The sequence below is a fragment of the Pseudochaenichthys georgianus genome, chromosome 23 (genome assembly GCF_902827115.2).
Source record: "Pseudochaenichthys georgianus chromosome 23, fPseGeo1.2, whole genome shotgun sequence".
NCBI classification, from domain to species: Eukaryota; Metazoa; Chordata; class Actinopteri; order Perciformes; family Channichthyidae; genus Pseudochaenichthys; species Pseudochaenichthys georgianus.
Window position 1 is genome coordinate 23,252,701 of NC_047525.1, and position 12,852 is coordinate 23,265,552.

Consider the following 12,852-nt stretch of genomic DNA (forward strand, 5'->3'; position numbering starts at 1 on the left):
TTCTCTATTTACATAAATGATTTATCTTCTTGTCTCATTAATTGTTGTCCTCACCTTTATGCTGATCACTCTGTTATATATACATCCAAATCAGATTTTTCACAATATCTTACAGGACTGGCTATCACACAATAAACTACTGCTTAACAAAACAAAATCTTATACCATGGTCTTTGGTACCAGGCAGAAGCTCAAATCCAAACCTAATGTAGTAATAACATGTAAGGATGGCACTTCTCTGCATAAAGTTGATAGCTTTAAATATCTTGGTGTATAGCTAGACTCTGAACTTTCATTTAAACTACATATAAAGCATGTAATACAAAAAGTCAATTACGGAATCGGTGTTTTACACTGCTCTCGCAATTGTTTTACGCTCAGTGTCCGAAAGAGAATTGCTTCTCAACTTATTCTTCCGATTATGGACTATTGTGATGTTGTCTACCAAAATGCACATAAATCAGATCTTGCTCCACTCAACATAGCCTACAACAGACTATGCCGATTTGTTCTTGGTTGTCCTTTTCATACACATCACTGCACAATATATAACCAACTTAAATGGCCTTCTTTAAATGTAAGAAGACACATGCATTGGCTTCAGCTGATATTTAAATGCATTTATCTTAACTATCCCCCTTATTTAAAGCAGTATTTTGTACCTTACTCACCAATTCATCAAGTTAGACATTCTGTCCAGATTTATTTCTCTGTCCCCTCTGCAAAAAAATTGACTGGCAGAAGAGCGTTCATGTTCAAAGCCCCAACTGACTGGAATACTTTACCTGCTGCCATTAGATCTCTTGCATCATTGGGTTTATTTAAACATGCATTATCATCTCACTTTCAACTGGTCTGCACTTGTTATTAATTAAACTGATTTTGATTAAACTGATTTGCTCGACTGTCTCAAATTGTAATGATTGTGTGCATTGCTTGCATTTTACTTAACAGACTGTGTGTGGTTTGTCTTGTGTGTCATGTTTTGCATTTTGTCTTTTTGTTTATGTATGTATGTAAGTTGTTGCTATTGTCGGGACCCCCTTGAAAACGAGATGGTGCATCTCAAGGGGTTTATCCCAATCAATACAAATTTCTATATAAATGTTAACTTGAATTAAATTAAATTATAGCTGGTTAGCTGAAAAGCAACAATACTAAGTTGAACTGAATATGTTTTATTTTTGTATTTAAACTTAATATGATTGCTTTGAACGAACCTAATACAGTTATGTATTAAACTACACTAAGAAATCAAAGACTTAAAAGCACATTGTCTTGATTTAATGTAGATACATATGTTTTTAATTATTACTTGTGGGTCAGGGGTCAGGGAGTGGAGCATCACATACTGTAAAGAAAAATACAAAATTAATTGATTCAATTGATTGAGTTACACTGAGTTACTTCACAAACATCTAAACATGAACAAAATAAGGAATTTATTTCCACTCCTGTTGATAACAAGGCCTCATTAACAACACATCATCAATGTCTTTTAACTACACACATATCAAACTACAATGTTATGTTAAAAACTAAAATTTAAGAGACAGCTGAATTCAAGAAATACATAATCAGAGTATTAAAGGGAAATGTTGCTGCCCTGAACAAACAGAAACGTTGACTTTGATTAAATGTTTTATGTCAACACATTTCACAGAACTCTATTCGGTTAGTTGAAAGCGATAATATCAAGTTGAACCTATTTAAACTTTATTTTATTGCCTTCAACATAATACAGTTATGTGGAATCTATTGACATTATACATCTAATTAAAGTCAGTTCATTCATTGTGATTTTTATGTCCATGATCAGCCGTCAAACCCATATTCGTGTATACAATCTCCTCCTCACAAAGAAAAGGATGCTCAAACAAACAGTTTTCATCCGTCCACGTGAAGTTGCCCGTCCTGTCGCTGATGACACCACATATGTGTGAGGAAGGAGGCTCAGGCACGTATCCATTCTTCCAGTTATTGTAAGACACCGTACTGTCTCTCCAGATCCAGAACCCAAAGACACGACTCTGCCTCAGGGCGATCCAGAACGGACCAACCACGTCGCTGCGTTCGAGCCATTGTTCGACAGCATCCTGATCTTCCTTGTCCTCAATCCACAGCAGGCCTGAGTGTTTGGTCTCGCAGTATTCAAAGGCTTCTTCCCATGTCAAACTCTCATTGATCACTTTGATTCTCATGTCACCTGATGATGAAACCAGGGAGAACACTGAAGTAAGATGTACAGGTAGACACACAAGTTTATTCACATGCACATATAGCTTCTATTCAGTGTTGTAATACATATCCTCAGTATCTGTACTTTTACTATGGAATTGAAATGTATAACGTCTTTACTCTAATGAAGGCATCTTTCACTTTGGACTGCAATTTACATCAAAATATACATTCCTATATTGACAAAGCACTACCTGAAGTTCAGTTGACTTTATTACCAGTGCAACGTCAGTGTTTATAGTGTCGTCTAAACATTTTCCCACCACATGAATAGATTGTGTGTTTGTATGAACTTGATCCTTTTATTAAATGTAACATCATATTAGGAATTGCTTTGCTTATATATCACCTACCTTTGGAGCAAAAGGGTTTTTTACATTGATCACAATCCTGTTCATGCATATGTGCACCTGTGTAATCTGTGCATTCTTCTTCTTCGTCTGAAGGGCTTGTTTTCCACTTTCTGAATGAAGAGCAGCCGTTGTCCTCCCACTCCCATGCATCGTGCATGAGTCCTATTCAGAAGCTTCTGTTGTTTCCCTTTTCAAGCACTAACTCGTTTTCCCTTTCGCTATGGATGCTGACCAAGTCACTGTTGTGCGTTCTGCAGTATTTCAGAGCATGACACCAGTCCTCCTCCTCCTTTTCAATCAGGGTGTAGGTACCATCTGCAAATACCAAAAACCATCTGTGTGTGTGTGTGTGTGTGTGTGTGATTAGCTTTAAATATGAACTAAATCCACAGCAGTCGGAAAAGGGTTAAAATGTTTATAAATTGACAGGAAATAAGCGTAAATATATGTATATAACATTCATTTTGAGTGTAATGCTTATTTGATAATCACCATCCTTCAGTCTGACATTACCCACAGTAGTTTACCTGCTGTCCATAATGAGATTTTTGAAATGGGATTAAAGTGGCTGTGTTTGTGTCAATGAGGCTCTTGACTGGTTACAGGCATCAACATCACAGACAAATCAAATATGCTGCAACGTACCTTTGGAGCACATGAAATGTTTCCTCTCTGAACAATTATAACCTGTCCATGTGTCGTTGTCAATAGCTTCACAAATCTGCTCCCCTTCTGTCAAACTCACAGATGATTTATTGAACTTGACATTGTCACCGTTGGACCAAGTTTTGTTTCGCAGCTTACGCAGACCAAGCCAGCAACCAGATGCCCCAAACTTGTCTGCGAAGATTTCGTCCTCTTCATCATACAGAGTTACAGGTGATTCTTTATTCTTAGAACATTGTTTCAACCCGTTACTCCAGTTAGATCTTGTTTCAGGAAAATTAAAACTTCGTAGCTGGTGTGAAGTCAATGTTAAGTGAAATAATCCTGTAAAAAAAAAAAAAAACAAATACATTTTTCTTCACTTACTTAATATCAACTCCTTATTAAAACAATATTTTGAGCTTTAGAACGCTTGAATCAGATTACCAGGTAAACCTCTGACGAAGGCATGATACATTTCTCATGTTATCAAAGTAGGAATAATGGAGCCAGCATGTAGAAATATTTAGTACAACCAATTAGAAAATATATCATCTTTGAGATCTATTTGCAGGGCCTTATCTAACAATGGCATGCATTAACTTATGTGCACAAAATATCCAAAGGAACCCTCACCTGAACACAGCAGGAAAACCAACAGAGCCATCTCCACGGTGATGTTAGGTTCAAATGGTGAGAAGACTTTGAAGAATACGAAGAATAAACAAAGAGTATTAAGCACAGAGATGAACAGGGAAAGATCTAATGCGTCGTGTGTGTGAGAGCTGTTGAACCCCGCATTGTTAACAGTGTGTGTCGTCCATATCTATGAAGTCTCTTACCTGTTGAGGTCTGGTGCCGTATGTTGTTGCAAACGTTGAGAAGTCACAGGTGTATATCTGGCATGAGGGACGTAAACCAGCTGAACGCACCAGCTATTTCCCCTCACATGAGTACATAGTAAAATCAGGAAAGGCGAGAGATTATTGATTAACTAACGGTGGTGAAGTCTGGCTGAATGGATCTCTTATAGCATATCCAACTCATTTAGAGGAAGAATTTGACTGTCGCCTTTTGGAGTGCTTTCATAAGCCTACATTTAGTCAGGTGTAATCTCATTTTATTAGTGCAGCTGCTTCTCTGTTCCAGTAAAAACACACTGTATTCGCTGGAAATGTCATTTGCATATTTGTCATAGCGAGTACTGCCTGTCCTTAGAAAATAGATAAAAAGATAAAATACCGTTAGATTATTGAAGAAAATAAACACTTTTGTAAAGATGGAGCAGACCGAACAAGAAAGGAACACTACCTCGAATTCGTAAAAACTAAATGTCTCGTCAAATGTAAATCAAACGTAAAAATAGTCCTCTGTCATACCCATAGACTACTCTCAGGCTTTGTTAACACTTCGTATATAAAAGGGCATTTGGTGGTACCCTCACTCACTCTCTGGACATCTCAGGCCTCTGATAATGTGTGTATGTATGTTTAGGTTAATTAGGCCCAATGGGTCTCGAACTACATGAGCTTAGTTTGACTGCACTTTCAAAGACTAAGTAGCGCTGTTGTGTGTTGAGGACAATTGATCTATACGATATATACCACTGCCACTTTTTATAGAGATAATTCACACCGTAACTCAGTAGTGCCAAGTGTCAACTGAGTTTGTATAAATTGGGGGATTAAGGCATATTTTTTTATTTCCACTGTGAGTTTAACGGATACAAGCGGCCGAGATGGGTTTTCTCCGCAGGGTGGCTGGCGTCTCCCTTAGGGATGAGGTGAGAAGTTCAGTCATCCGGGAGGGACTCGGAGTTGAGCCGCTCCTCCTTCGCGTTGAAAGGAGCCAGTTGAGGTGGTTCGGGCACCTAGTTAGGATGCCACCTGGGCGCCTCCCTAGGGAGGTGTTCCAGGCACGTCCAGCTGGGAAGAGACCAAGGGGTAGACCTAGGACCAGGTGGAGGGATTATATCTCTTCGCTGGCCTGGGAGCGCCTTGGGACCCCCCAGTCAGAGCTGGTTGATGAGGGGGAAGAACGTTTGGGGCTCTCTGCTGGAACTGATACCCCGAGACCCGACCACGGATAAGCGGAGAAGATGGATGGATGTAAGTTTAACATGAATTGTACCTATGCAGTTTTTGGAGAGAGGGATGGATCCCAGCATGTTAAAAAGAAAAAGTAGAAAGCCATGCGTATTAGACTACAAACTGTAGCTCTATTAAAGCATCCAGTGCTGGGGTTTTGTGAAATCATTGGACATTGATGAGAAGACTTCCAGCCATCAAAAATGTGCCCATTAGCTTTGAATGAGCATATGTTCAGTTGTTTTGAGTGTTATACTTTGAGAAGTTTCAGCAAGACTTGAGTTGCCAACAAATGTCTTAGCAAGGGAAATGGTTGATATAAAGTTTAAATCGCACATCTTCGCATATCTTGGCAAAAACATTGGTGATTAAGTTTCATTTCATTTCAAACCTTTATTGATGCAGGTGAATCCCATTGAGATCATTGATCTCTTCTTCAAGGGAGGCCTGCTGCAAGTAGGTTCCACATGAAGACATCAAAACATAAAACAACAAAAAGGACATTGTACATCAAAGTTACAGGGATTACAATTGACATACCTATCGACATGTACAGGTACCAACAGCAAGATCAGGGAGCAGATGTAAGATGGTAGTTTATCCAACATGTTGAAACTAATTTTTTGTGTTTAAACGTAATATTATTGCTTTCAACTAACCTATACAGTTATGTGAAATCTGTTGACATAACATATTTTATTACAATCAATGTGTCAGGTTCTTTCAGAACACACATCCCTTTTTAGTGTCCATCCTTTAAGTAATACATATCGTCTTAAATAGGGTATCCATGAGCTATGAAACCTAATAAATAAACTAATGAATTAAATGGAAACATTGTGTGAGCTTGTTCATTCTAACATGGTAATGTCTGTGTTTTTTAATACTATTTTCAATTCATGACAACAACAACAACAACAACAACAACAACAACAACAACAACAACAACCATGAAATGAACAACACACTGTTAGTATGGTCCCATGCCAAGTTTTGGTTATTTAATGTATGGCCTTTTTACTGGAAAGATCATCACATTCAGAACATCTAATTATGTATGCCTATCAGACTATGCTGTGGTGTTGCTTTAGTCAAATGTCATCAAAAAAACATGGTGTATTCGTTAGGTATTCAAATCCTGGCACCTGGAGTGAGGCTGCTAGGCACGTACTGCATGTCTCAATGAATAGCCCCGTGTATCAGGGGGTGATATGCAAATTCATTCAACATGTGTTGATTGATAATGGACTTTGGACCTTTCTGTACTGGTTTGTGTGTGTGTGTGTGTGTGTGTGTGTGTGTGTGTGTGTGTGTGTGTGTGTGTGTGTGTGTGTGTACTAGTATTACTATACTTGTGGGGACCTACATCTGTTTACATAGTCACGTGTGGGGACTCGCCTCCCTTATGGGGACAAATTGGAGGTCCCCGTGAGGGGGATCATTAATTTTAGGGTGAAGACTTGGTTAGGGTTAGGCATGTGTTGGATATGGTTAAGGTTAGGATAAGTCTCCAGGAAATGCATGTAAGTCAATGTAATGTCCCCTGAAGTGATGTATACATGGTATGTGTGCGTGTGTGTGTGTGTGTGTGTGTGTGTGTGTGTGTGTGTGTGTGTGTGTGTGCGTGTGTGTGTGTGTGTGTGTGTGTGTGTGTGTGTGTGTGTGTGTGTGTGTGTGTGTGTGTGTGTGTGTGTGTGTGTGTGTGTGTGTGTGTGTGTGTGTGTGTGTGTGTGTGTGGCTTTAAATACATACTTTAACCGCATTAATAGAAAGAAAGGATAATAAACTGAGCTAGTGTCAGGAAATAAGCGTTAATATATATATTTTCAAATGAGTGTTGACTGATTCGAGAAATAAATAAATCACATGCATTTTCTTTCAATAAATGTTCTCATTGCAACGTAAAACAATTAAGTCGAAATAAATGAAAAACATATCGTTTTAGTTTAATGCTTGTTTGATATTGTAAGCATTATTGGAGCATTGTAATGGCCAGTAGCCTCCTACCTCTCATGCATATAATGTGGTTTTTTTAGTGCAAAAGACATTTCAGTAAATGTAACTACATCCATATCCATAACCTTGTACAAAAACAATACCTGGAAAATAGCTGAATATGACACAAATGAAAGTGTACAGCTTAGCTTAAAACACTTTTGCCAATATAAAACATAACCAATCTTCTTAGAGATGTTGTTCAGTTAATATAAATGGACGCCTACATACTGTAGCTCACATTCGCTGGTGTCATTTGTTTACACAGCCTCGGATCTGAATTTCAAATAAGATTACTGTATGCTTGCAAATACTGTAAGCCTTTCTCTCTCCAGTTAAGTCAACAACAGCATTGTGGGTATCTGGGCTGCTCACAAAGGGTTAGTGATTCGGGTGTCATTAAAAACATGTATTTGTTAACACACACCAATCCTCAAGCTGGTACGAACAGAGACATATTGCAAACATGTCATATATGTCTCATTTTTAAGCAGTACACAAGCATGCCACACTGACAAAACTGAAAGATAACTTTAATTGAATGTACTATGTCAACACATTTCAGATAACTGTATTAGGTTAGATAAAAGCAATACTTTTCAGTTGAAATACAAATAGATTCAACTTAATATTATTGCTTCTAACAGACCTAATCAAGTTATGTGATGATCTCTAGTGAAATTCTCACTTTCTTTTTTTAAGTTTCAAACAAAAATATAACAATCACATCAAAAATGACGCAAAACACTTTGATGTGACTTTTCTTATTTATGTTTGTATTAGTCAATGTCTTGAACATGTCAGAAACAAAACAAACAACAATAATAATAATAATAATAATAATAATAATTATAACAAAGAACGTTCAAAAATCTCAAATAGTCTGTCATGTTCAACAGGGGCAAGAAGAAGCTTAAAACTTCAAACATATGATTATCGGTAAACTAACTTTATAGCCATGTTCCCGTCTCGTGTGTCTGTGTATCGAATTGCTCCTCTGTGCACTGTACCATGATAACAACACACACACACACACACACACACACACACACACACACACACACACACACACACACACACACACACACACACACACACACACACACACACACACACACACACACACACACACACACACACACACACACACACACACACACACACACACACACATAGCCTGCAACCCTTGGAAAAGCTGAGCATGATGGAATATGTCTGTAATCCCCTCTGTGAGCTTGTTTACTCTCCGCCATCAGTACCATACATCAAGCCACAGACATATTCCCTCCACACATTGCAGCTGGAGCGCTCTGACGCAGTGTCAGGATGGAAGGGGCATATGTTACCTGAAATCACACAAGTGCAACGTCAGCTATTATCCACCGTACATCATTTCCAAAGGCAGGGCTACACTATGATTTAAGCCATATCCATTCACGTTTTACGTCATTGGAACTCACTCTGAACCGTGTGTCTTTGATAAAGCCCTACGTATTGAGTACAGTTGTGTGTGAGGGATAAGGCACGGCATACAACAGGGGTGTCAAACTCAATTTCATCGCGGGCCACATTAGCATTATGGTTGCACTCAAAGGGCCGGTTGTAACTATATAAATATACATATATAAATATATAATATATATTAAATAATGTATTATATTTAGGGCTGTCAAACGATTACAATTTTTAATCAGATTAATCACAGCTTAAAAATTAATTAATCATGATTAATCACCATTCGAACTATGTCCAAAATATGCCATTTCTTTATGTATATTGTTGGGAATGGAAAGATAAATGAAAGAAAGCGGATATATCCATTTCACATATCAATCAATCAATCAATCAATCAATCAATCAATCAATCAATCAATCAATCAATGTTTATTTATATAGCCCAATATCACAAATGTTACATTTGTCTCAGTGGTCTTCACAGTGTGTACAGAATATCAGTATGACAATACGACACCCTCTGTCCTTAGACCCTCTGTCCTCAGACCCTCTGTCCTTAGACCCTCACATCGTACAAGGAAACACTTCCGGAGAAAACCCACAGTTTAAAGGGAAAAATGGGAGAAACCTCAGTATCTATGTTTATTATAACATTTTTCTGTGTGTCAAAATGAAAGACAGCCCACACACCTATCAATCATCAAACCGTGGGGTCTTAATTCATTACGTGTTGATTTCTATCAACGGGGAGTACTTCAGGAAAGTTGACAGGAGTACTTCGTGACCACAGAGTGTGAACGTTGTGATCAGCTGTTTTAGCGCAGTTCTCCAGTGATGGGGGGAGTCTCCCTCCGCAGCCGGTTGGCGTAGTTTTGGCACAAGTCCGTTGTACAGACCGACGTTAACAGCAGCCCTGTCTGTGCACACGGAGTACCGTCCGGTGATCTAACCGCCTTCTGGAAAAGGTTCACAAGTACGTCAGTACGCAAATGCGCTTTGTGACACAAGTGACGGTACGCATTTCAGATTACGCACATAACCTGCGTACCAGTTATGTGCACCCCTGTACTACAGCAAAAGTATTCTCCGTCGGGACTTCCTGCAACAACACCACGCCGTTATCTTGATTCTGATTGGCCAGAAGACATTATCAAAGATGTTCTATTGAGAAGACGATCACTACGTGACAAAAGTTTTCAAAACCGTTTCTGGTCTTCGGTATTTCCAGACAAGTGGCTACTGAAATCAATCTGACTAACTGCTGTCGGTGCAATTTACTCCGCGAGTTGGCAGACTTTATTTTGCTTACTTTAACATCATTTTTCATGGTGGGGCTAAGCCATTTCTTGGTATGGGTGTAGCCTACCCAGCCATACCCTGGCGCTGCCACTGGTGGGATGTATGGGGCGGGCCATTCTGCACATGTGTTAAATGCGTTAAATATTTTAACGCAATTAATTCAAAAAATTAATTACCGCCCAATATAATTTTGACAGCATTAATTATATTACATTATTGCCTCTGAATTGGATTATTATTGGATAACTTCATAATTAACTACATCTGAAAGCAGAAGTCCAGGGCAAATAATTGCAAGTCTCTTCAGTGCGCATGTCACAAAATGATTTAAAAAAAGATCTGTAAAAAATTAGAAAATGTAAAAAAATGTGAAATGTGGAAGAAAAAAGTCAAATTATGAACAAAATTCATATTTGAGATGCATTGTGGGACATGTAGTGTATGGGCAACGCGCTTCTGCATGTTCGGCATGTAACCGTATAATAAACGTATTATAATCTTAGCAAGCTCTTGCGGGCCACATAAAATGAAGTTGCGGGCCGGTTTTGACCCCCGGGCCTTGAGTTTGACACCCCTGGCGTACAGTACAAAGACAGCATTCTCAGTGATGGTTTAATATTGTTTTATATGATTGTGATATTCAGATTTTAATAAAGGTTAACCCCCAAATCACAAAGATGAGATATAAGCAACTTCTTCAATGTGTGAGGTAGATTAACATACAGAAAATATATGTTTCATTGGAACCACCTTTTACCAAAGTAATAGTCCCAGTGCTTCAGAGGTCGATCTCTAAATCCTTCCCCACCATAAACTAAAAATCATCTGCATGAAACACCTGCGGGCATCTCAATGATACTTTTTTTACATGTTCGACTGAATCAGCAGTTCACTTCCGAACTTTGGCAACTTTTCCGTATGTGTATGTATGGTGGAATCTGTAGAAGTGCAGTTTCAGCCTGCAGAGATGGAGCTCAGGCGGGACGTATTCCCAAAACAGGAACTGCACCATTGCTTGAAGCATGCTGGATCGGGAAAGCAGCGCAGCAGGGTGCATGCTGTCTTCGTGAGGATCCATGTGCATCCATTGGAGATGTTTTGTTTGAAGTGAGGTTAAACAAGCTGCAGACCTCTTTGTGTTCCACCGTGACTCTGGGCACTCATGCAACATTGGGGACAGTTTGTAGATAAAGGGACATCTCAACTGGGTTAACCGTAATGCTGCACACATGGACACCAAATGGATTTCCAGACGTGCATTAAAAAAAACTCTCTTTCCTTCGGTTCTCCAACACACATGAGCACACGTTATTTACATCCCGAGGCTGCACACACTCTCCTCGTCCAATCAGCAATCCCTTCCTCTTTTTCTCGCTTCACCTGATGGACCCCCCGAGCTGCCCCCCCCCCCCCCCCGTGCCTGTGTAAGCTTCACTAATTTTAGCATTTAAATGTACCTATAACACTCAAATTCGCATTGCACATGAATACATCGAATACACACAGGTTAATTAAATACAAGAACATAAATAAAGTGCTTTACAGTGATATACAGTGTCATGTATGTCATCACCAAGCCCACTCCCACACTAGCCCTAAAGCCATTTTACCCATAAGAGCTGTAAGACTTTTAACCAGGCCTGTGGATAGATTTCAAAGTGGATATGAAATGCCTTTTTTACTCCTTCTAGAGCAGGGGTGTCAAACTCAATTTCATCACGGGCCACATTCACATTATGGTTGCACTCAAAGGGCCCGTTGTAACTTTGAGACTATATAAAAATACATATATCAATATTTAATATATATAAAACAATGTATTATATAACATCATTGCCTCTGCATTGGATTATTATCGGATAGGGTAATAACTTCATAATTAACTAGGTCTGAAAGCAGAAGTCTATGGCAAATAATTGCAAGGTTCTTCAGTGAGAATGTCACAAAATGATTTAAAAGAAAAGCCACATACTGGAACAAAAAGTTCAACAAAAAAGAAGTGACATTTTGAGAAAAATAAGTGACAACACATTTTTCAAATTCTGAGAAAATGGGAAATTCTAAGAAAGAAGGCATATTTTGAAGAAAAAAAGTCAACTTCTGAGAAAAAAAAATCAAATTAAGAGATGCATTGTGGGACATGTAGTTTATGGGCAACGTGCTTCTGTAAATCGCCATGTAACCATATAACAAACATGATATTCTTTGCAAGCTCTTGTGGGGCCACATAAAATGAAGTCGCGGGCCGGAATTGGCCCCCGGGCCTTGAGTTTGACACCCCTGTTCTAGACGTTAACTCAAACCCTAGCCCACAACCCTAACCCCAAACAGGGGTTTAACAATTAGCCCACTGTGAGGCTTAAAGGATGGGTTGAATGCAGAGAACACATGTCACTCTGTGTGCTCTGCATGTGCGACCATTAAAGAGGGATCCCTCAAATTCTAAATTCACAAGTGATTCAGCAAACATGTGTCTTGGTAGGTATTACATTCATAAGCTAAAGTTAAGAGCAACAAGAGCTTTTCCATCATGGTTTTTGTTGTTGTCTTCCATTGCTGTTGTTGCAGACTGATATCTTGAAAGCTTTTGGATGAACTATCGTAAAGTGCTGCACAGGCATTCATGGAGAATGCATGTCAATGACCTTTGGGATCCCCTGACTTTTAGTCTTGCACCGCCACGACGAGACAATATTATTTTATTCGAAAATGTCACACAAACTATTTAAGACAAAGTCAGTTTTTTCGATGTTTCCGGGTGCCGAACCATTCTGTGTGCG

At 38.9% G+C, this 12,852-nt stretch overlaps 1 protein-coding gene across 1 annotated transcript; it reads right to left on the bottom strand.

Annotated features, from left to right (window-relative positions):
* Positions 1-1,787: 1,787 nt before the first annotated feature.
* Positions 1,788-2,201, bottom strand: LOC117468419 (C-type lectin lectoxin-Phi1). Its single transcript, XM_034112506.1, has one exon. The coding sequence runs from the start codon at positions 2,199-2,201 to the stop codon at positions 1,788-1,790; it is 414 nt and encodes a 137-aa protein (XP_033968397.1).
* Between the last annotated feature and the right edge of the window lie 10,651 nt (positions 2,202-12,852).